The sequence below is a fragment of the Dermacentor silvarum genome, chromosome 1, assembly GCF_013339745.2.
Source record: "Dermacentor silvarum isolate Dsil-2018 chromosome 1, BIME_Dsil_1.4, whole genome shotgun sequence".
Taxonomy (NCBI): domain Eukaryota; kingdom Metazoa; phylum Arthropoda; class Arachnida; order Ixodida; family Ixodidae; genus Dermacentor; species Dermacentor silvarum.
The window spans coordinates 57,307,060-57,329,875 of NC_051154.1; the positions used below are offsets into that span (position 1 = coordinate 57,307,060).

The 22,816-nt window shown below is 47.4% G+C and overlaps 2 protein-coding genes across 8 annotated transcripts in view; both read right to left on the reverse strand.

The window, feature by feature from the left end:
• Window positions 1-22,816, reverse strand: part of LOC119463792 (A.superbus venom factor 1-like) — a 268,434-nt gene that overhangs the window by 219,904 nt on the left and 25,714 nt on the right. The window lies entirely within an intron of this gene.
• LOC125945992 (A.superbus venom factor 1-like) overlaps window positions 1-22,816 on the reverse strand; it is a 179,508-nt gene that overhangs the window by 145,432 nt on the left and 11,260 nt on the right. For both annotated transcript variants that reach the window (XR_007467299.1, XM_049668464.1), the window contains exons 6-10: window positions 22,608-22,679; window positions 21,615-21,809; window positions 20,448-20,603; window positions 9,699-9,828; window positions 6,883-6,933 (exon numbers count right to left, since the gene is read on the reverse strand). Coding sequence is in view for 1 of the 2 variants with exons in the window: in XM_049668464.1 (XP_049524421.1) it covers window positions 6,883-6,933; window positions 9,699-9,828; window positions 20,448-20,603; window positions 21,615-21,809; window positions 22,608-22,679 (604 nt within the window). In the remaining variant the exon portion in view is untranslated. The remainder of the gene's footprint in view (window positions 1-6,882; window positions 6,934-9,698; window positions 9,829-20,447; window positions 20,604-21,614; window positions 21,810-22,607; window positions 22,680-22,816) is intronic.

Genomic DNA, 22,816 nt, shown 5'->3' on the forward strand with positions numbered 1-22,816 from the left:
AGAAGGTTTCGGCGCGTAGGTATAGTCAACAGAGGATTTGTTTATCGGGTCACTGATGCAGCGTCACCTCCGGCAGCTGCACGGCTGCACGGCCGGAGCGTAGGTGCCAGGCCGTGCAGGGGACGATGACCAGTATGGTCGTGGCGATCGAGATCGACGGCCTCGTGGGGACGGTGAGCGGCTAAACTTGGAGTGTGGAACGGCGGCATCGGAAGCATCGGAAGCATGTGGATCAGAGCGAGGGGAAAACCGTCGAATGTTGCCTCCAGGACGACGCCAAGAACCAGCGCTCCAGATTGAAGGCGACGACCAGCTACTGCGGCAGTGACCGCCAATGTCTCCAAGGCGAGAGCAGTTGAAACATATGGGTCGGTCGTCTGCCGTCCTCCAATCAGCCGGGTTTCTGTAGCGCGAAGGGTAGACCTGGTTCTGGGTGACATTTGCAGGGGTATGTTCGAGTGCTCGGATGGAACAGACGGCCGATGCTACGTCTGTGTGTAGGCGTTTCGTTTCTCCTATATTTTCAGGCTTCAAATTCTCTTGGGAAAACAGAATTGAACCACTGGTAGTTTTTTTACTTGCATTGTGATTTGTGCGGGTTTTGCAGCAAGTATATGTTGTGGAATAGCTGAGCCAAAGCCTAAAGAAGTGACCATGGACCTCATGAATTTGACGAGAGCTAGCTTGTTGCGGTTGTGTGAAGAGCTCGACGTAGAGGTAGAGGATGATAAATCAGAAGCCGAAATTAGAGCCATCTTAGAAAGCAACAGGGATCAGAAATACTTTGAACATTTCGGCAACTTAATTCTGAAAGAACAGGAACAGGAAGCAATTGAGCATGAGCAGGAATTGAAAAGACGGGAATGGATTAAGCAACAAAACGAAAAGATCGAAGCTCTAAGACAAGAGATTAAAATAATGGAACAGGGTTTTGAAGTGGAGGAACAGGAATGTCAGGCACCCGTAGAAGTAGCGCGCGGAAAGTGCAAACAAGTAGCACGCACGGTTCTACCGATGGTAGAAAGAGAGGCTGATCCCCGTGAGCCTAATGGTACGTTCACAGATGAGGCCAGATCCGTAGACCATAACGTAGTTCTTGAGAAGCCCGTTAATGGGGACCGTATTGAGCGCGACGGGATACTGTGCCAATGGAATACTAGAGAAGCAGCTATGCCACTGTGGACGATTTCGCACATTTATCCAGGGAGTACGTCGCGAAGGTAGCTCTTGCAGAAGTCTGAAGTGCCCCCGATTCGTCAGACAAGAGCACCAGTGCAGAGTCCAATCGGTCAGGAAAGTGCGCTAAAGCACAATTTAGGCAGAGCAGTGCAGTTGTAGACAGCTCCCATGTATACGAGCTACTTTGTGCAAATTAAAATAGCTGCATTGTCCCTGAGTGTTTGAAGCTCTTCGCCAGTCGAGATTTACCCGCAAATGATAGGAATGATTTACCCGCAAATCATTCAGACTGTGCGGTTGAGATGGAAATAGTGACCGATGAAATAAGTGCCGGTCAGCACGAGATTCAAGCGGAAGGCTTGAAGATGAGCACTAGTAAACGTGCTAGGATGAAACGGCGTCGCAAAGTCGGGAATGCGGCAGACAGGGCAACGCGGTTGAACAAAGGCGCTAAACCCAGTGAGGAGCGCAGTCAAAGAGTTCGAACGGCGCGTTTGTCACTTGGAATGTTTTCAGACAGAGCGCGTCCGAATCACCGAAGGAGGAAGAAAAGAAAGTGCTGATCGGCGCGAAAGTGGAGAAAAGCGAAGGTGGCGCGGAGGGGGTAATTAAGTTCCCCCTCTTTGGGTTCTTTTCGAGACATGCTAGGTGTGACACGGGGGAGCGAGTCGGTAAGCCGACGCGAATTGCCCATACGCTGCAGTAAAATCGCAGTCCGATGTCCAGAAGGCATGTTGCCTGCATGTAAAGTGTCAGGGGTCGGCAGCGAAGAGAATGGCCTACGTGCCCTTTGTATTTCCTCGTTGACAAGACAAGCTTTTACAGCGCGCCCGCCTCGAGTACGGCCGCTTTAAGATATGGCGCCACCATAGGATATACTCGGAATGAAAAGCGACGCAGGTTTTGTGGAAACATAATTTTGTTTGTTTGTTTCTTTATTTTTAGTGTTTGTTTATACGTTTTAAGATCTCCGGAATACAGATCATTTTGATAGGCAAGTTTTGAGCTTTGTTTAGTTTGTTTATTTTAGAAACTCAGCAATATTCCGAAAGAGATGGTTTGCGCGCGTTTAAAATTTCGAAACTTTTTTCAACGTGTCGTTCTTTTTTAAGCAGACAGTCTTCTTTATGTGTGTGAGCTACGCTTGCAGCGTCAGGTCCATGTTATTGGTTTAAAGCCTGTGGAGGCGCGCTTGATTATCACTTCACTTTGTAGAAACGTTCGCGAATCTTGTAGTGTTAGCGTGTAATTTACGCAAGACTTTTTTGTCGTTTCTTTAGTGTTTGCCCAATATGGACAAGAGAAAAATTGTTAGTGCGTGAGTCGCACGTATTACATGTGAGTTTGTCCGCAAAGTTAAAGCGACTCTGACCATACATCCATGATGCAAATGTGGCTCTCAATGGCACTAGTACGTGCGACACCAGCGGATGTAAGACTTCATGGCGTTCGTGCTGCGTATATTTCATTATCATTTATTTAGAGCATTTTCGAGTATTCTACCTTCGCTCTCTGCAGCACGACGATCTGGTTTTAGAGGTTCATGAGAGCTCGCTTTGGCGGCACAAAATTTTGGCTCCAAATTATTGGGACAAGCGAGGCCTGGTGGATTTAAATGGATTTCGGGCGCTTGCACACCATGCGGCACTTGGTCACTGGGAATGACTCTTCCGTATCGGATACTGCGAGAAGGTTGCACAATCCTGATCTAATTTCAAAATTGTGGGCTTCAGCGAAAGTTTAGTGATTTGATGGCTGCTTTTGTGGTATTAGTATATAAGGGCAGGTGCGTTGATTTGTTCGCTAGACCCGATGGCTCTCGGTGCGAGCAAGGCGCTTTCCTGTGCCCTGTGGTTCGTGCGTGTACTTGCGTATTCCCAGGAAGAAGGCCACAACGAGGTTAATGCTGGGACCTCATGCTCGAGTGTGTCTTCGGCCATCATTTCAAGAAGAAACCCCGAGCTCTCGAACGACCACCGACGCTTCGGGCAACCTGACAGCTGGTCACCCTCAGGTCGGATCTCCCGGCGGGGGAGGAGTCTGTTGCGTCCCGAATCGGCCGGGCGCATTCTTTAATTATTTCACATCGAGGCAGGCCCTTTCATCGGCGACGCCCAGACGGCGACAGTGCCCGACACCGACGAGACGGGCAAACAAGCGCCCCAACTCGGCACTGCCCATTCTTTGGGTGCTTCCCTCGATGCCACCCCCTTCATCAGCGGCCGCCTACCTGGCGACGCTGCGCGACACCGGCAGTGACGTTCGGACAAAGAAGCTCACTTAGAAGTGACCGACCACAACCGCCACCCTTCGTTAGAAGCGGGGATTAGCGTGAAGGCCGTTCTCCCGACCCTGGCAAGATGACCGTTGGAGGGCAAGAAACTAAGTCACCGACTTTCGTGGAAGGAGTGTAAACCCCCTGTTTCCGGATTGCCTCGTCCTTGCTTCGAAGGTGCAATATTAGAGGCGGAGTTCAGTGAACAATACGACCCCTCTGATTGGCCGCATCAAGGTCATCTGATTCCCTAGTCGGGTCAACTAGGGAAGACAAATGTTTTATAAGGAGACACCTTGCGTGCAGTGGTGTGTCCTGACGAGTTCTGATATGTGCTCAGACATGTAATGAGCTGAGACTTTCAAGGTGCTCCCTCATGGAGTGGGCTTCGATATTTGGAGCCACTGTAAATATGTAAAATAAACCCTTTTTTCTCTCGCTCTTACTCCCGGACGTACTCATCCCTCTGGCTGAAGGATCACCGGCCTAAACGCTACCCGAGTCTCAACAGTGTGAAAGCAGGGTGCGTTCGAGGCCGTGCGACGACGTCGGCGTACGTGAGAGGAGCAGCTACCGGATGCGGCTCATGGGACACTGGCACAGCGTCAGCAATTTCTGCTTTGATCGCCTGCCGAGTAGCGGGTGATAGGTAAGGTGCAGGACGCGGCTGGGGCTGTTGCTTAGCAAACTGCACCAGTGAGAGCTGCCGAGCTACTTCTTCGCGTATGAACGCCTGGAGCTGCGGCAGCAGTGTTGACTTGTCCGAGTTGACGACCAGGCCTGCGAGGCTGTCGTCGTTGGTAACCAGGCAACGAGTCAAGGCCCACTGTTTCGGGAGTTCGTCGTAGCTCTGACACAGTTTGATGAGTTCCGCTACGCTTGTCGGTTTTTTTTTTCAAGCAGCATCTGAAAGACGTCTTCGTCAATGCCTTTCATGATGTGCTTGATTTTCTCAGATTCGGGCATCAAGGCATTGACGCGCTTCGAGAGGTCGAGAACGTCCTCAATATAGCTTGTGAACGACTCGCCCAGCTGCTGAGCGCGCTGGCGCAAACGCTGTTCGGCGCGCAACTGTCGTACGGCGGGGCACCCGAACACATCTTTGAGGGCGGCCTTGAATGTAGACCAGGTGGAAAAATCTGCCTCGTGGTTTTTAAACCACAGATGAGCCACATTCGAAAGGTAGAAGATCACATTCTTCAGTTTAGTGGTGTCATCCCGTCGGTTGTGGACGCTTATAGCCTATCGTACGTCGATAGCCAGTCCTCCACATCACTGTCGTCGGTGCCGCTGAAGACCACCGGATCCCTCAGGTAAGGCACCCCGGAGCAGATGACCGGTGGAGGGGCCGTGGTTGCGTATTCGGGCATAACGGGACGAAGCATACGGGTGCGGAGTTCCAGGATGGAAGCTTGGCAGGTCGCACCCAGCACTTCCACCAATTGAAATGAGGTTTATTGTAACAGGCGTAGATGTAGATCCTTGGAACGGGCGGAACGGGTGACTAAAACAGTTGTTGTTGACATGGCTAAAGCAGTTACGTCGGGCAGTGCTTGCTTGCTTGCTTCCTATGCCATGGCGCATGCCCACCACGGGGGATTGGCCAAGAAGCCGGCGGTTAAACAGATGGGTTGAAATTATGCAATGCAACTAACTGATGTTAGAGCCGTATTTTATTTTATGTTATAGGGAATTAGTGTGCTTTTTGGAAGGAGATCAAGGTAGAAGGTAATAAATTTCAATCAGTTGAATTGGAATTTTCGAAATTAATAAATAATCAATCAGTAAATTAACGTAAATTGGAATTTTGTAAAATAATAATAAACAATATATCAGTAAATTAACTTGGTATTCTCCTTGTTTCACCGAGGAACTCGCATACGGCGCTCTGAACCGTAACTTCGGCGTCGTCTTTTGTGTAGCGATCACGATGCTGTTGGTGGTGTGCATCATCTTCAGAGCATGGTGTACGTCTTCTTCACTACAATATATATATATATATATATATATATATATATATGTTTCTTCTTCCTGGGGTTTTACGTGCCAAAACCAGTTCTGATTATGAGGCACGCCGTAGTAGAGGGCTCCGGATTATTTTTGACCACCTGGGGTTCTTTAACGTGCACTACAACGCAAGCACACGGGTGTTTTTGCATTTCGAATCCATCGAAATGCGGCCGCCGGGGCCGGGATTCGATCCCGCGACCCCTTGTGCTCAACAGCGCAACGCCTTAGCTGACTGAGCCACCCCGGCGGGTGTGTGTGTATATATATATATATATATATATATATATATATAGATGGGGAGCATCTTTGTTGATTATTATGTGCGTTCAGTCAAGCCTTGGCAACATCTTTTGGGAGCGTCTCCAACGCCTGGCTTTTGAAGCGCAGCCGTCCATGTTCGCCTTCGTATTACCAAGACCAATGTCGCTCCCGTTTGCTTAGTAATATGTCCGATGATAGCCCACTGCTCGAGCTTGAAAATTTTACAACAATAATGACGTTCAGGTAAGATGCTCGCCACATACCTTACCGGCACGTGCACGACGCTTTCGAGTGTGGAAAATGTCGTAGCAGCGCGTTCTACAAATAGATATTTAGCGACGCACGAGAGATGTAAGAATTTGGTTGCATTTAGGGCGTATACCAAACGTCTCAATATCTTAGTTTAGTGTTTATAATAAGAAGCTTGACTCGCTGCTGCGGCTGATCAGTGATTATTTTATGGCGCTATACTCAGCACGAGATCGGAGGTTTGATTCCCAGCCGCAGAGGCCGCATACCGACGGAGGCGGAATGCAAAAACTGCTCGTGTACCGTTCAATGGGTGCATGGTAAAGGTGTCTGTTTATTGCACGTTTGAGGTGGTCCAACTTGGTCCACATAGTCCTCCACTATTGCGTCTCGTATTGCCCCAGTCTGCAGCTTCGGGACCTCGAACCCCACAATTTAACTTTAGCAGTCTAGTGATACTCAACTAACGAAGAGCATTCCTTGTCGAATTTATTACAACTGGATGCGCACGACGGTTTCAACTCTGCGGATGAGCATGACGTCACCGAGTGCCACCGAATTCACGCCACTGCACCTCTGCCCCGTCACGCTCATTTGCGGACTGAATAAGCGATCCGACCTGTCGTCTGAATCGTGTTATATAGCAAACAAACTAAAGAAATGTGAAAATACTTAGTTTTCTGTATCCCAAGCCCAATAAAGTGAAGTCGCCTGACCTAATCATTGATATGGTTTGATGCGGAAAGGCCTAACAATGGTGCTGGCTCATCCTGGAGTACAAGTGTTCAGTACTTCTTTTAACATAAGAGAAGTTGCGGTGCAATTTCTACTGGTATAAGGAATTCAAAGGTAAGGTGCATGGAATCGAAATTCTTATTGTTGTGGCTTCAAGTCATTTGTGAGCTTACAGATGTTGATCGCTGCTTCTCGTTTTCTTCGGTGCTCGTGGCAGGCTATGTCTGAAATAAAAAGACAAACGTTAGATATCGTCTTATGCTTGCAGTTCTCGTTTTTTCCTTTAAAGATATTATGTAAAGCAACATAACTAAAAGAACATCCTTACGTAGTTGGCTGTCCTCTTGTATAAAAATTACACGCGTACATGCGTAGTGCGTGCGTGCAGACTAACAGACAAACGGATGGACGGACGTTCGTATGTTCTACACAGTTGGCTACTGTTGGGCACGTACAGGGCCTCTCTACTCACTTCTGTATCGTAGTTATCGTTTTCAAACACCGAACAGAAGACAGAAGACAACGTCGCGGTATTAGAAATATTTGAACCTTATTTGTAGTGCATGACCTTCGCAAATCTAATACGTTATCTTGGCAGACTTCACTTTGGAAACCTATATGTTACGAGTTCAATTTATATCATTAGGTAGCTTTCATAACTTGCGGACTTCTTCATTTCTTTGTAATTGGTTCACTGAGGGTGTACCGAAGGAAACACTAAAACAAAGTTGGAGTATCATTGTGAATGTTAGTGGCAGGTCTGCTCCTGTAAACTTTGAAGTCGACAAACAGTACAATATGAATCATACTGAACCATTTTGAAACCACTAGAAAACCACGAGGAATAGTGGGCGAGAAATAACAGTACAGTATGGGTGTTCTGCGAGATCGCACTGAACCACTCCCGGCCGATGGATGTCTACGACTTGCTTGCTTATGCGTATTGCAAGTGTTTCCCCTGGTGCGACATTCCTTCTGCCACAACTGTGGCGCTTATTATTTGCCGACTACGCATATACTCCCCGACACTCTTTACGAAAGTCTATATTCATTGAGCTGCGACATTCGCAGCCACGTGACCAAGCGTTTTTTTTTTTTTTTAAATTCGAGCGAGGACTACTCAGTTCTTTGCCATGCATGGCAAGTATTAGCAACAGCAAGTCAAGAAGGCCCAGTAATACACGGTGTTTCAGCGAACACTTTAAAAAATTTTAAAGGTTGCCTGTGGCAGAAAGCACAATTCTCGTTCATGAGCTGGTCTACTCGGAGAGGCGGACATTACTTGCACCAAGAATTGAAATGCATTATTGGCTAATTAACAAAAAATGCACTAATTAAGTTTTTCATTAATTACCATATGTCCAATATTGCAATTTACAAATTCTAGCCTTGGAGTTCGCTAGGTGGATCCATGCTCAGGATGACACCAGTTTCAAGATATTAATTCCCGAACTTTGCGGAGAAATGCATTGGCGTTCCAGTTACTTTGGTGCTTCAATGCATAAAACAAAGCTTTGTTAGGAAAGTACCTGGAACGCCCGAATTCATTTCTCCGCGAAGTTCTGGAATTAATATCTCGAAAGTGGTGTCATCTTGAGAATTCGTTCCAAGTGGATCCGTCATACGAACTCCAAGGTCTGTAAATTGCAATATTGTGCATATGGTAATTAATTAAAAACTTAGTGCATTTTTGTTAATTAGTCAATTATGCATTTCAACTTTATGTGCAAATAATGTCCGCCTCTTCGAGTAGACCAGCTCATGAACTAGAATTGTGCTATCATCCACAGGCAACCTTTAAAAATTTTGAAAGTGTTTGCTGAGACATCCTGCATAAAGGGCAAGATGATTTATTTTAGGTCTCAAGAACATTGAGTTCTTTCTGGTCGTATTATAGACGATGCAAGTTAATACAAATGCATCGCATATTAACGTCAGGTGTGATTCCAGATTTACAATTGCCAAAAAAGGTAAAAATATAAAAAAGAAAGGAAGCACTCTTTCAGTCAGTTCTTTAGAGATTTAGTGAACATAGGAAGGACAGCAGGAAGCTTGTAAGGCGTGCTTGATGATACCTATCAATGCTGGCTTTATAAGCTGAGCGAACTGTTTCTTGTAATAAATTTTTTTCAGGTCTGTCACTGCACAAAGAATATACCCAAATGCATTTTCATGTCATTTTCTAATCTTTTATAATAATACAGATCACCGTAACAACTCAAACGAATGGTGTAGCTAGGATATGCGACTCATAAAGCTCTTCGCGGCCGGCCATTTAAATAAACGAATCGCAAGACCGTCGCCATCTCCTCCTTCTGCAAGAACTCCCCGCTTCCTCTGAACACGGGCTGTTTGTTCCCCTGTTTGTCAGTGTAGACCGGTACGGCCATGCAGAGGCACTATGCAATCATACATTGTCCGGATACACAAGCGTCTTGTCCGTTTTCTATTAGTTTTTTTTTTACCAGTGTTGCTTTGGTTGTTTCGTGGTGGCAGTGCTGCACGTGAATACTTTTCTCCACATTCTACAAGTGTATTTATTTGCATTGTTGGCTTGATGTCTACATGGAGGTGTGCTCGGCACTTATCGAATCTAAATGCTTTCTTCTTTTCCAATTGCAGGTTTTTGCATTTTTTTGTCTTTTTCTTTCCCTATACACTTTGTCTGTCCTCTCCTCATTCAGGAACGCGCGTGTTATGCCGATTCTGGAAGAACTTGTCAGCCCGTGTTCAAATTGGAATTACTTAGTTATTGTTTACACCAAGTAACGAAACTCGCTTTCTTGCAATAACTACGTGAATCACTGCATCAGGATAGGCATATGTGTACAAGATCTATAGCACTTGCCGATCGCGGTACAAGCATTGTGTGATGCCAAAACAGCGCAAGCATCTCCTTCATCTCATGCCTAGAGCTTAAAAAACAATCAAATATTAGTCCGATGACACGCAGGTCCCCGAGACTGTGACCCTGGGCCGGATATCTCACCGCTTCTCAAGGTGTTGCCCACGTGAGCTCGCGTCAGGAGCACGACGCCGGAACTGGAAAGTGCTTCGACCGCGTCCATGCCTCCGCCCGCGCCGCAGCCGAGATCCTTAGAATCCAGAGACTGGAACAGCTGCACAGTACACGGGGTGCGAATTAGAACGTTCCCACGTCGCGTCGGCATGCAAAGACGGTTCTATCAGTACGGTCCGCTGCTTACACTTTTGCAAGTAGCAGTGCCTACAAAAATTTCTGTATTTGTCAATGGAAAAGCATAATAAGCATAATGTAAATACTGTTGTTCGTTTACTAGGCGCTTATTCAACACTATAGGGTTACTGGACGTAATATTAGGAAACCTAATCGGCCAATGAGAAGCTGTTTTCACGACCGAAAATGTTCGCGAATTCAACTGCCGATGTGTAGTTTACATAAAAAAATTCGTTCGTAAGAACTGTATGTCACTGGCTGCCACTTTTGCGCCTTGTGTTCTGTCATGACTAGAGCACTGCACGGGCCGACCCAAAAGCCGGGCCCGGCCCGGCCCGCGGGCTGGACCGGGCTCGAGCTTGAGGCCGCAGGCCCGGGCCTGACTCGGGCCAGTTCATTAAAGGGCCTAAGTAGACCTTCGAGCACACGCGAACGTTATGCTTTGCATGGTTCAATGCATTCTGTGCCAATTTGAAGTGACACGTGCAAGAAAGATGACTGTATATCTTATCAAAAGAAAATTGTAAAACAGATGAAGTTCTCATTTTTAACAAAGCTGTTTCAGCCGGGTGTAATGTGTCTGCTAAATCCAAAAATGTGGGCCGATCCTGGCAGCAGTGCAGAAAGGGTCCAAACGCAATTGGCACATACACCTGTGAACTAGCGAAGATGAGCCTGCATAAGTCTAGCTAAGCATGGTGGAGACGACTTAAGCTTAGTCAGTCATCCATAGGCAATTGATAGCCAATCAATCGTCATCATCAGCCTATATTTATGCCCACTGCAGGACGAAGGCCTCTCCCTGTGATCCCCAGCATTTTCCGGAATTTATTCATTGTTGATCGATTAACGACTAGCTATTGATTGGCTCCAGGGGTAATTAGAGCCAATCAATAGCTAGTCGATAATCGATCAATAATCAATAAATTCCTGAAAATTCTGGGGGTTGGTAGTGCTTCGCCTAGCCCAAATACGTGGCCAATACCTTGCGATAGACAATCGATAACCAATCAATAGCTGATCGATAATCGATCAATAATCAATAAATCCAGGGAAATGCTGGGGATGACTTGGTAGTGCTTAGCCTGGCCCAAAAGCCAGGACCAGCTAGGTACCCATCAGCTCCGCTGTCTCTTTAGCAATGCGCCGCCAGTGCACGCTAAGCAATATTTTTTTCTTTTCCACAAAAACGAACATTGTTTTCCGTGCTAGGAAAAATAAATTAGACAAGGAACCGCTCCTCAAACCATTTCCATGTTATCGCTTCTTGCGACTGCACTATTACCAGTGTCGATACTATTGTATTATTTTAGCGTTAAGGCAAGGGGTGTCTTGTCGTTTATTTGATGTTGTATACTTGTGAATTCGCCTGCTTATATATACATAGAAACAAAGCCAAAACAACACATCTAAAGCCCCAAGCACGAAGATCAGACGAATCCATGTAATACCCAACATATAAACAGGGTGTTTCATTTTAGCTGCACCAATTTTTTTTAAATTGCCTGTGGCAGATAGCACAATTATAATGCTTGATCTAAACTACTCGCATAAGGTGGCCATTACTTCCACGAAAATCAAAACGCCTAATTGAATAATTAACATAATTACGCTAATTAACTTTTTAATTAAATATGTAACGGCACATCTTTCAATCTACGAATTATAGCCGGTGAGTTCGCAAGGCGTATCCACTTGGAAGAAATTCTCAGGACTGAACCAGTTTCGAGATATTAATGTTCAAAGTGTCCGACGAAATGCGTGGGCGTTCCAGTTACTTGTGGGTTTCACTGCATAAAACAGCGTTTTCCTCAAAAAGTTAACTGGAACGCCCGTGCATTTCGTCGGACACTGTGAAAATTAATATCTCGAAACTGGTTCAGTCCTGAGAATTCATTCCAAGTGGATTCCTTCCAAGAATTTGTTCCAAAGAAGCTCAACAACACGTTGAGGACCGCACAAACAGCGATGGAACGAAAAATGTTAGGCCTAACGTTAAGAGACAGAAGAGAGCAGTGTGGGCATGTAATGCGTAGGATGGATAACCGGTGGACCATTAGAGTTACAGAATGGATAGCAAGAGAAGGGAAGCGCAGTCAAGGACGGCAGAAAAGTAGGTAGAGTGATGAAGTTAGGAAATTTGCAGGCGCAAGTTGGAATCAGCTAGCGCAAGGCAGGGGTTTATGGAGATCACAAGGAGAGGCCTTCGTCCTGCAGTGGTCATTAAAAATGTCACAGTTTCGCCCTAAGGGCGAAGCAATGAATGCGATAGCAATACAGCAATGTCATACGAAGTAAGGTGAGCGGCTTTGGTAGCAATATGAATTGTAGTAAACATGAGCTGATTAAGTAAGCAGGTGTGCTGCGGCGTAAGTAGACCGACATGAAGAGAGACTCGATGACCACGAGAAGGCGCGTGTGAAACGGTGGTGTTGATGAGAAGCGCTTCCCGTGGGCAGCGCGTGCGAAGGGACACACCTGTAGCGCTGCACTGCCGATCCGGGCAGCATTGCATGTGTAGCGTGCGTTGGAAAATGCGGCCCGACTATTACTAACTGAATGAACAAGCGTGGTGTGAGCGCGCACAAACAAACACGAATAGATCACACTGAATGACTGCAGACAACGACTGTCAAAACGCTGGCAGCAAGCATACGCCGCAGCGGGCGAAGGTACGTGCGGTCTATCGCTGCAACGGAAACTGAGCGGCGAATGCACGGCGCATCAAGGTCAGAGCCGTGTGGAGATAAGAGACGGTGCGGACGAGCGATGAGCGCGGTTGTTGGCAGAGTAGAAGTGCCCCCCCCCCCCCCCCCCCCGCTCCCTCCGGCGCTGGCTTCCTGCTTCCTTGCTTGCGCGTGGGAGATGAGTGCGTTCGCTCTCCGTGATAGCGCGCGTCCCCGCACGCTTCCGCTCGGGCATACGGCGCGCGGCGAAGATTTTATCTATAGGGAACCTCACGGCGACGACGACGGCGACGCCGACGGCAGAAATCCGGTTAAAGTGTCCATATAATTGCTATCGCAATAATATAGGCTGATGATGACTGATGAATCTGTCACAAACAACGTTTAAAAATTTGGTGCAGCTAAAATGTAACACCTTGTATATTCGCATGCTAAATACCCTCATAGAACCATATCGTACAAATCGAGGTAGCAGCACAGGCAATAGCAGCACAGGCAAAAAAATGTCACAGTTTCGCCCTAAGGGCGAAGCAATGAATGCGATAGCAACACAGCAATGTCATACGAAGTAAGGTGAGCGACTTTGGTGGCAATATGAATGGAATTGTAGTAAACATGAGCTGTATAAGTAAGCAGGTGTGCTGCGGCGTAAGTAGACCGACATGAAGAGAGACTCGATGACCACGAGAAGGCGCGTGTGAAACGGTGGTGTTGATGAGAAGCGCTTCCCGTGGGCAGCGCGTGCGAAGGGACACACCTGTAGCGCTGCACTGCCGATCCGGGCAGCATTGCATGTGTAGCGTGCGTTGGAAAATGTGGCCCGACTATTATGAACTGAATGAACAAGCGTGGTGTGAGCGCGCACAAACACGAAGAGATCACACTGAATGACAGCAGACAACGACTGTCAAAACGCTGGCAGCAAGCATACGCCGCCGCGGGCGAAGGTACGTGCGGTTTATCGCTTCAACGGAAACTGAGCGGCGAATGCACGGCGCACAAAGGTCAGAGCCGTGTGGAGATAAGAGACGGTGCGAGCGAGCGACGAGCGCGGTTGCTGGCAGAGTAGAAGTCCCCCCCCCCCCCCCCCCCCGCTCCCTCCGGCGCTCGCTTCCCGCTTCCTTGCTTGCGCGTGGAAGATTGAGTGCGTTCGCTCTCCGTGACAGTGGGCGTCCCCGCAGGCTTCCGCTCGGGCATACGGCGCGCGGCGAAGATTTTATCTATACGGAACCTCACGGTGACGGCGACGGCGACGGCAGAAATCCGGTGGAAGTGTGCATATAATTGCTATCGCAATAAAATAGCAGCACAGGTAATGGGCCGGATCACTGATGTTCCCGTGGGAGAAGCAAAGATTTCGGTCTTTTATTGCTTACATACTGCAACTGATTAAACCTCGAGAAGGTGAGGCTGACAGATGCGGTACAATCTGTAAGAAAAAAGAATTTTTTTCTTACAGGCCGGGCTTCGTCATGCACATGCGGGCCCTAGCTAAGCTTCGTAATGAATGCCCAGGCCAGGGCTGGGCCCGGGCTCGTCTCCGTCATGTAAGCCTGGGTCCGGCCCGGGCCCGGGCCGAAAAATCAGTCCCGTGCAGTGCTCTAGTCATGACGTTCGCTATCGTGACTGGCCTTTTCATTTTCTTGCGAACTGCTTCAGCGTATACGAACTGGTTTCTGAATACGGGATGTCAAGACGTATTCAGAACTATATTTGTTCTTCAGGAACATTTGTAATCGTGCGGCCACCTATGCGTTAGTATTATGCTCGCTAGCAAAATCGGCCGGCAGCTGTTTTTAGGAGCCCCTTCAGCGTATGAACTGATTTCTGAATACAAACCGAGCGCCCGTGTTCACAAATAAGTTCGCAAGCTCGCGGAACCAACAGGGAGCGATCCGGAACCCCAGCGGACCTGCTGCGCCGGGATCACAAACGGTGACCTGGTCAGCGCGGCTATTCCCCTCTCACACAGCCCCGAAAAACAACCCCCTCTCACCACATCTACACCCAGCACCCACCCCACACATTTCTTTCCCCAAAGACAATACTGATATTCAACAGCAAATTCTAGCTCAGCTAAAGGCTATCAGAGAGGAGAACAAACGCCTCCACGAAGAAAACAAAAAACTTCGCACGCACATTGCAGAATTATACGCCAGTCGTACCGCCAGTCAGGAGTCTGCACCAATAAGCACACCCTCATCACTATCATCTTCGGAGAGTTCTGAACCCATGCTTCTCGCGGAATCAGCAAAACCGACAGAAATCGCGCAAGTCGAGGAGAAAGTCGGTGCACTGCAACAGCAGATGCTAGCCATTCAACAAAGTATCCAGCAACTTGCAAATGCAGTCGAAGAAACACGGCTCGCAAAAGATCAGCGACGTAAGAAGGTGAAAAAAATAGCACAACAGGAAGTAGAGCAGGGACACCCTGCCGATCCACCCGTAAGCCAAGATGAATAGCAAAACCAACCACAGCAACGAAAACCCACTCTTAATCTGGCAATGGAATTGTCGCAGCTACAAAGGCAAGCACGGATCATTGAGACAGTACATAATTAAGGCAAACACGGCACCGAGCGTAATCGCACTGCAGGAAACAGGCACACACCCAACTCAAACCGGCTACAACACACATACTACCACGCCTGAAAGTCGCGTGGCCACACTTACAGCTAAAACATTCACTACAATACAACACACAGTAGACGGCAGTGACGTCGACCACAACCTAATTGAGATCCTAGCCCTCCAAAGAGGCCGAAAGAGCCTTTTCATACTGCACATCTACAGCCCACCCAAGCAGAAGCAGGCGAAGTTCGACTACTTGATCACCAAATTGGTTACCATAACCAAAACCAACAGCCTCAATTATAGTAGGCGACTTCAACGTGGCTCACCAGGCATGGGGCTACACGACAGCCATATCAAAAGGCACTGCACTCCAGTATATGATACAGCAGCACTGTCTCACCATCCTCACAGATCCCGCATACCCCACACGTCTAGGAAACAGCGTCTCCAGAGATACGTGCCCTGACCTCACCCTCACTAAAGAGATACAACAAACCATCTGGCACAACACGGAGGAAACCCTGGGCAGTGATCACTGCATCCTTGCAACCATATTGTACGTTACGCATGCACGCCGCCCGATAAAAAAGATAACACTCACAGATTGGACAGCTTTTCGCAAAGAGCGGGTGGATGACTCCTCGAGGGCTATTGCGGATCTCGAATAGTGGGTACGAGAGCTCCAGCAAGACGTAAACAGACATTCAAAACACATCACACTCACCACAGATATTACGGCAGTAGACCCGCACCTTCTTCACTTGTGGGAGGCCCGTCGAGGTCTTGTTAGGAGATGGAAGCGCCAAAAACATAACCGGAAACTGAGACTACGTATAACGAAACTCACGGCAACCGCAGAATTTTATGCTGGGGAGCTTACCCGTCACAACTGGCGACAACTACGCAACAAGTTGCAGGGCACTCTTTGCACGGCCAAAACATGGTCGCTACTACGCCATCTTCTTGACCCCACGCAAAGCAAAGCAGTCAGCCAGCAAACAATTCAACGTCTCCTCCACAACCATCCGGGTTCTGACGACGACATCCTGGAAGAGTTGAGGGTGCGGTACATAGGAGATTTCAAACCACACAGGGACAACCTGCCACGTACAGCGGATGCGACAAGCACGACCTGGACAATCCGATCACCATCTCTGAGGTGCAACAAGCAATCCATGCACTCACACGAAACACCACTCCAGGCAAGAACAAAATAAATAACAAGCTCCTGCGCAATCTGGATGACGGCACCATTCAATCTCTTACTGACCTATTTAATCATCATTGGGAGGCGGGTACCAGCGGATTGGAAGCACGCGGACATCATCCTCATTCCAAAGCCAGGCAAAACCTGCAGCTTAGAAAATCTCAGACCAATATCACTGACTTCATGCCTAGGTAAGCTTCTGGAGCACGTCATTCTGAACCGACTTCAACCTTACCTAGAATCCAGTGACTTGCTGCCCGAAGCGATGTTCGGATTCCGGCCCCACCTTTCTAGCCATGACGTTCTTCTTCAACTGAAGGAACAAGTCCTTGAACACATTTCACCACACAACACCGGAGTGATCTTAGCACTAGACCTTAAAGGCGCTTTCGACAATGTGGCTCACAGTACCATCCTTACAAACCTAAGTCTTACCAACTGTGGTCGTAATACTTACAACTACGCACGCGCCTTTCTAACCAACCGCACGGCCACAGTAGGCATTGGCTCACTCAGAACCCCGACGTTACCTACTCGCAACAAAGGAACCCCACAAGGTGCCGTTCTATCACCCACCCTTTTCAACATTGCTATGATGAAGCTACCTGATAAACTCAATGCAATACCAGGAATCAGGCACGCAATATACGCCGATGATATCACTATCTTGACCACCACTGGTTCTGAAGGAGAAAAACAAGACGCACTCCAACAAGCGACTGACGTCGTCCAGCATTATGCAAGAAGCAGCGGTCTCCGATGCTCCCCCAAGAAGTCGGAACTATTAGTCGTTCGACAGAAATCCCGTAGAAAACTCAATGAAATACCCCACATTACACTCACCCTCGACGGCAAAGAAATACCCACATTAAATCGCGTCTGCATCCTCGGCCTCCACATACAACAGGACGGCGGAGGCTCCTACACCATCCAACCTCTCAAGCATACCACTTTCCAAGTCATGCGAATGGTCAGCCGCATCACCACCAAACAACACGGCCTGAAAGAAGACGACGTGACCCAGCTCGTCCAGGCCCTGATAATCAGCCGCATCGCCTACGCTGCCCCGTACCTTCCCCTCACTCCCAAGGAGAAAGATCAAATAGACATACTTCTGCGGAAAGCATACAAGCAAGCGCTCGGCCTACCACCGGGAACAGCCACACTCAAGCTCGAAGCCCTAGGAGTCCATAACACAGTAAGAGAAATCATAGACGCCCACCTCACAAGCCAACGAGAACGCCTAGCCCTCACACCAACAGGCAAGAAGCTCCTAGCGCGCCTAGGCTACCCAACACAGGGCCGAGGCCACGAAAAATCAATCTATCTGGCCCCCAACATCCGGGAGCACATCAAGGTAGCCGCCATCCCCAGAAGCATGTACCCGGAACATCATGCCGGTCGTCGCAAAGCTCGCGCAAAGACTCTTCAAACAAGATACGGTAACCTCCCCAACATACTATACACAGATGCCGCGCAGTACCCCCGAAAAGCAGCCATGGCAGTCAGTGTTGTCGACCATAACCTTCAAGAGGTGGTCTCGATGACGGTCCGCACTGCCAACACCCTCGAAGCGGAGGAGACAGCCATCGCCTTAGCCATCGCCTCTAGTCAAACCAAAGAACACGCTACAATTATTGCCGACTCTCAAGCAGCTTGTTGTAGCTATACCAGAGGCAGAATATGTTCCATCGCCGCCCGACTCCTCAAACAAGCCTCTCAATTACCCGACGTTGAAATAGTATGGACTCCTGGACACAAGTCCCTCCGTGGAAATCAGCGTGCGCACGCTGTAGCCCGAGCTCATGCCACCCGGGCGCCACAAGAGAGGGATACAGCCGCATCTATGAAGTCTGTACCTTTACAATACCACGCCATATTAGAACACCACAGATTGAACAGACGACAATACCCACCCCCGCACAAGACCCTCTTACGCGAAGACGCAGTAGCATGGCGACAATTACAAACCAACACATACCCCCATTTAAGCAGATTACACGCAATACACCCTGCACTGTACTCGTACAAATGCCCCCTTTGTAACGACTACGCTTCCCTATATCACACCACATGGACATGCCCCAAAATTCAGGTAGCCCCGCATATACTCAACCCCACACCCGAGCAGTGGGAGGCCGTGCTGGCTAGCTCGGACCCTCGTGACCAGCAACAGCTGGTGCGGCGGGCCCGGGAGACAGCAAGAGCCGCAGAAGCCCTGGACTGAGGGCACCTCCCAACACAAGCAGGAAGACAGGCGCCTGCTTGTTTTTTTTCTCTCTCTTAATAAATGTTTTTCCTCCTCCTCCTCCTCCTCGCAAACTAGGCGGGCTCGTAAGAGCAAGCATCGGAGATTCATGATAGCAAAAATGTTATAACTGAATGGGAGCGCGGTCATTAAAGAACGATTGATGAGAACTAATTCGCACCTATAGGCTGAAGTTTCACTATCTTGGCTTTAGTAGAGATCATCGAACTTCACTATTAGACAGCTGAAGCTGTGAAAATATTGGCGCCACGCATCTTCTAAAGAACCTTAGTCCGTATGCACAAAAAGCTATTATAGTAAAATTTGCTAAAATTCTTGGTAAGAGCAAATTGATCTCAATTCTGATGCTGCAAGAGAACTTACGAAAGAAAACCTTTGTCAGCTCCCAGTTTTGTGACAAGTGGGGGCTATTAGAAACACAGTGACTTATCTGTTCAAAGAACGTCTACACTGCCGCTGAGACATGTATCTAACGTGCCAGACGTGCATTGTAACGTTGAAGGTTGGAATATGGACGTTGTGTATACGGCAAATTTCCACATGTTATTATGCAATTAACGCAAGGAGGTCCGCGGAAGCGATTCACTTCGCTGTATATCTCCATATTGGCATGGGACAAATACTTTGCCGCAATTACGATGTAGTTGACATTACCACGCTGTCGTCCCTAATTGCATACTGGTGCTTGATGAAAAGCTTAATTAAGGGAGCACACAGGCATGAGAACCGTTAACAATGTTAAAGATGTTTTTACATATTTTATTAGATAGCTTATCCAGGAATGTTTTGTTTTTACATGCACATAACACCAAATGCGCGATATTAGTGAGCTCTTGCTTATAAGGCCGTGACGGCCCATATTTCAGAAAGCAAATCCCACAGTTGTCTTTATGTTTTTTGTTTACACAAACCTATTTGCTTTAGCGCTCTACTTACTTCATATGGAAGCGTATAGGACATAACTATAGTCATGTACATATAAATATCAAACGAGAAATTTCAAACCAGTACACCAAATTGAAGATAGTGCGTAAAGTATGCAGCCTATTTAGTGTAGTGGATTTGAACCTGGATGGATGGATATTGTGAAAATCCTTTTTGAAATAGGGTAGAGAAGGATGCCACTATTCTCTATATTTACCGATCTTTTGCGCTTATTATCGGCATTTATAACCCATGCTTTGCGTTAAAACATCATTGAACCTAGTAGAAACTTATGACCCTAAAATATTTTCTTTATGTTTCCTGCGTTCGCTGCACCAAAACTACAGTCACCTATTACCATTCTCCACCGCAGATATTATACTTAAAGCCCAAACTGTTGGGTTGCATCACTACGTCTTCCCAGACTACTGGATGAATACAACAAAAAGCAAATAAAATATTCTGTATGGTTTCTGCGCTATTCCTCTTGCTGCGCAAGTATAATCGTTATCGGCAATTTTTTTTCAATAACCCTAGTGTTCTCTGATATCCTGCTCTGCATTCGAGCATTAGTGAACTGTCCTTTGATTTATCGTAAAATATTTATCTTGTGAGTTCATTCTTCGCTGTTTGATATATTTCAAGTGCAGACTTCTCCATGCATGTAATGCACTGCCCTCGTTCGAGGACAATTAATGGCGCCATTATTTCAAATAAATCGACTGAAACTCCTTCATGTTTTGGGATCGGGTCTCAACTGTTAAGCTCCGCATTCTTTATAAATGACTGGGCCCTTATTACGAGCAATACTGGGCAATTAATTGTGTTCTCGGACTAGTTTAGGCGCGCAAATGCGATGACCTTTTTAATATATGCATTACCTTGTCCCTTGTGAGGAGATCCTTTTTTCTCAGCAGGTACAGCGATTGGTCTACGCCCAAAAAGCCAACACGTGTTCCAGGCGTGCCCTTAACTACTAGCGTCTCAAGGGCCATAGGCTCAGATGCAGCTCCCATATTCTTCCTTCCGAGGGTGAACTGAAATGCATAAGTGAAGAAAGCGACGTCGTCGCAAGCATCACCCCAGGGCGACTATTTCCAACGCGCGACCTCTTGTAGAATGATAGTTCTGGCCTCCATGTATGTTCAGATATTACGGAAGCCATATATTTATAAAAAACAATCTGCGATGCCCGTACAAATCGTAATGGGGTACACGTATTTATCATTCATATCCACGGCAGCCATTGTGCCCAGAACTTGCATTATCGCAATACCCTGGATAATATAGCATCACAGGACTCGACCTAAACGGTACTATACGCTAACTGAAAGCCTCAGTAATAACTATGGGAAAGTAAAACTTGAGAAACGGCAGTTATTTGAAATATGCGCACGGTAACTGAATGAGAAAAAAAGAAAGCCCCCCCCCCCCCCCCCCCCCATAGCTTCACACTGAAACACAGAAAGAAGACTGCGCCACATGAGTGGTTGTGTGGTTTAGTCTTTCCTATATCGCCTTGCAAAAGGCAAGTCCACTTGTCGAAAAGTTGGCTCCAGCTTTAACCTTGTTCTCGTTTTGCTGATAGTCTTGAATGTCCATCTCCTGCCTTCCCCGTGTTTTCCCTTAGCCTTTCTTGCAAAACATGTAGTGTGAGAAACGCCGTAACTCATTACTTTCGCTTTGCATAGTTAATGTACAGTCTGGCTGACATGTGGTAGTGTTATACGTGTTACGCAGTTATGGCAACATTCGCTGCGTATATATACTTATACGTACGGGTATGTCGTACAGATGACGCCAATTAAGTAAGCATTTTTTCAAGTATGAGTCATATTTAGCAAAGGTCATCCGTTTTGTGTTTTAACCTAAAAGCAGAGCAGACACTTTTACTTCAGCAGTCATCAAACAAGCATTTTGAAGCCATGGCTGTAGAGTGGTTTTCCACTTCTGCCGTGGTTGGTTCAGAGCACGTCCTTCATTCCAGAAGCGCATCGGCCAGCATTTAAGTACCTACGTATTGAGCAACGCACCACTATTGCACTTACATGAGATGTGTTTGTGCACGCTGGCTGGGCATTCACGTAAATAGAGTCCGTAACGACGTTTCCGCCAAGCACAGCGAATACTACCACGCGGAAGCTGGGTGTCATCTCAGGCGTAACAGGTATCACTATATTTTCCTCGATTCTTCTTCCTTCAGGCAGCTTCTGAACCATTTCTATTCTCCCCTTGGACAGGACCTGAAGGAATGAAAATAACAGGTTGAAAACAATGTCGGCGAGCCGTGTTCTTGCTGTACAAAGGAAAAGAAAAGTAAGAAAAACTATACATGTTATTGAATCTATGTGAAGCGAAGCTTTCATGAAGCGGGTAATTAAACGTTATAAAACTGTTCATCTTCTGCAACGTGTTTTGCAGCCTAGTGATTACGTTCCTGACCAGCAAGACAGCAACACTCGGAGACCCCCCCCCAACCACGCGACGCACGTGACCTACGTGACACACGTGATCTACGTGAGCCCGCGGATGAGACTGTCTGCGGAATCGGCCCACCTTTTATCACGCCATCTCCGGGATTTTCTAGCGATGCCTTCCGCTCTAGTCTACTCCACTCTTATGGCTGCTCTACTCCACCGTTCATGGCCGGCAAATCCCATCGAAAACATGGGCGTATCGTAGCCCCCCCCCCCCCTCCCTTTTTTCCCCCTCCATAGAGATCGCCACACGCTAGAATTGCTCCGTAGAGCAGGTGCCAGCCGATCATGACGTTGGACGTACTATTAATGAAGGCGGCCAACTTGTCGCAAGCAGCTTTCAAGAACAAGAAGCTTTGTAATTCGGCAACAACATCTCTTATACTAATGCGGTTCGTGAGCGCAGGCTCAGTCCAATCGTGATACTAACATCCCCTACTCAAGACTCGCTCAGTGATTCATTGATGACTCAGTGCATATCCTGATTTACGGCTAAAAAGAAATGCCATACGTGGCAAAGGACAACAGCCAGATTGCATAGCAAGAAGAAACAAACACTCTCACCGCATAGTAAACCGAGGAACTGATTTTCTTGACGTGATGAATGAACAAAACCGCTTCGTACAATTGATTTACCTGCAAGAAATTACAGTTAATTTAATATTGTCACGTTGTAGTGACGCTGAAGAAAACAGTCGTAAAACTTTGTATGACGAAACTGATTCTTTATTGGGCAAACCTATGCCCACAAATGCAAGCTACACTCGAAGCAA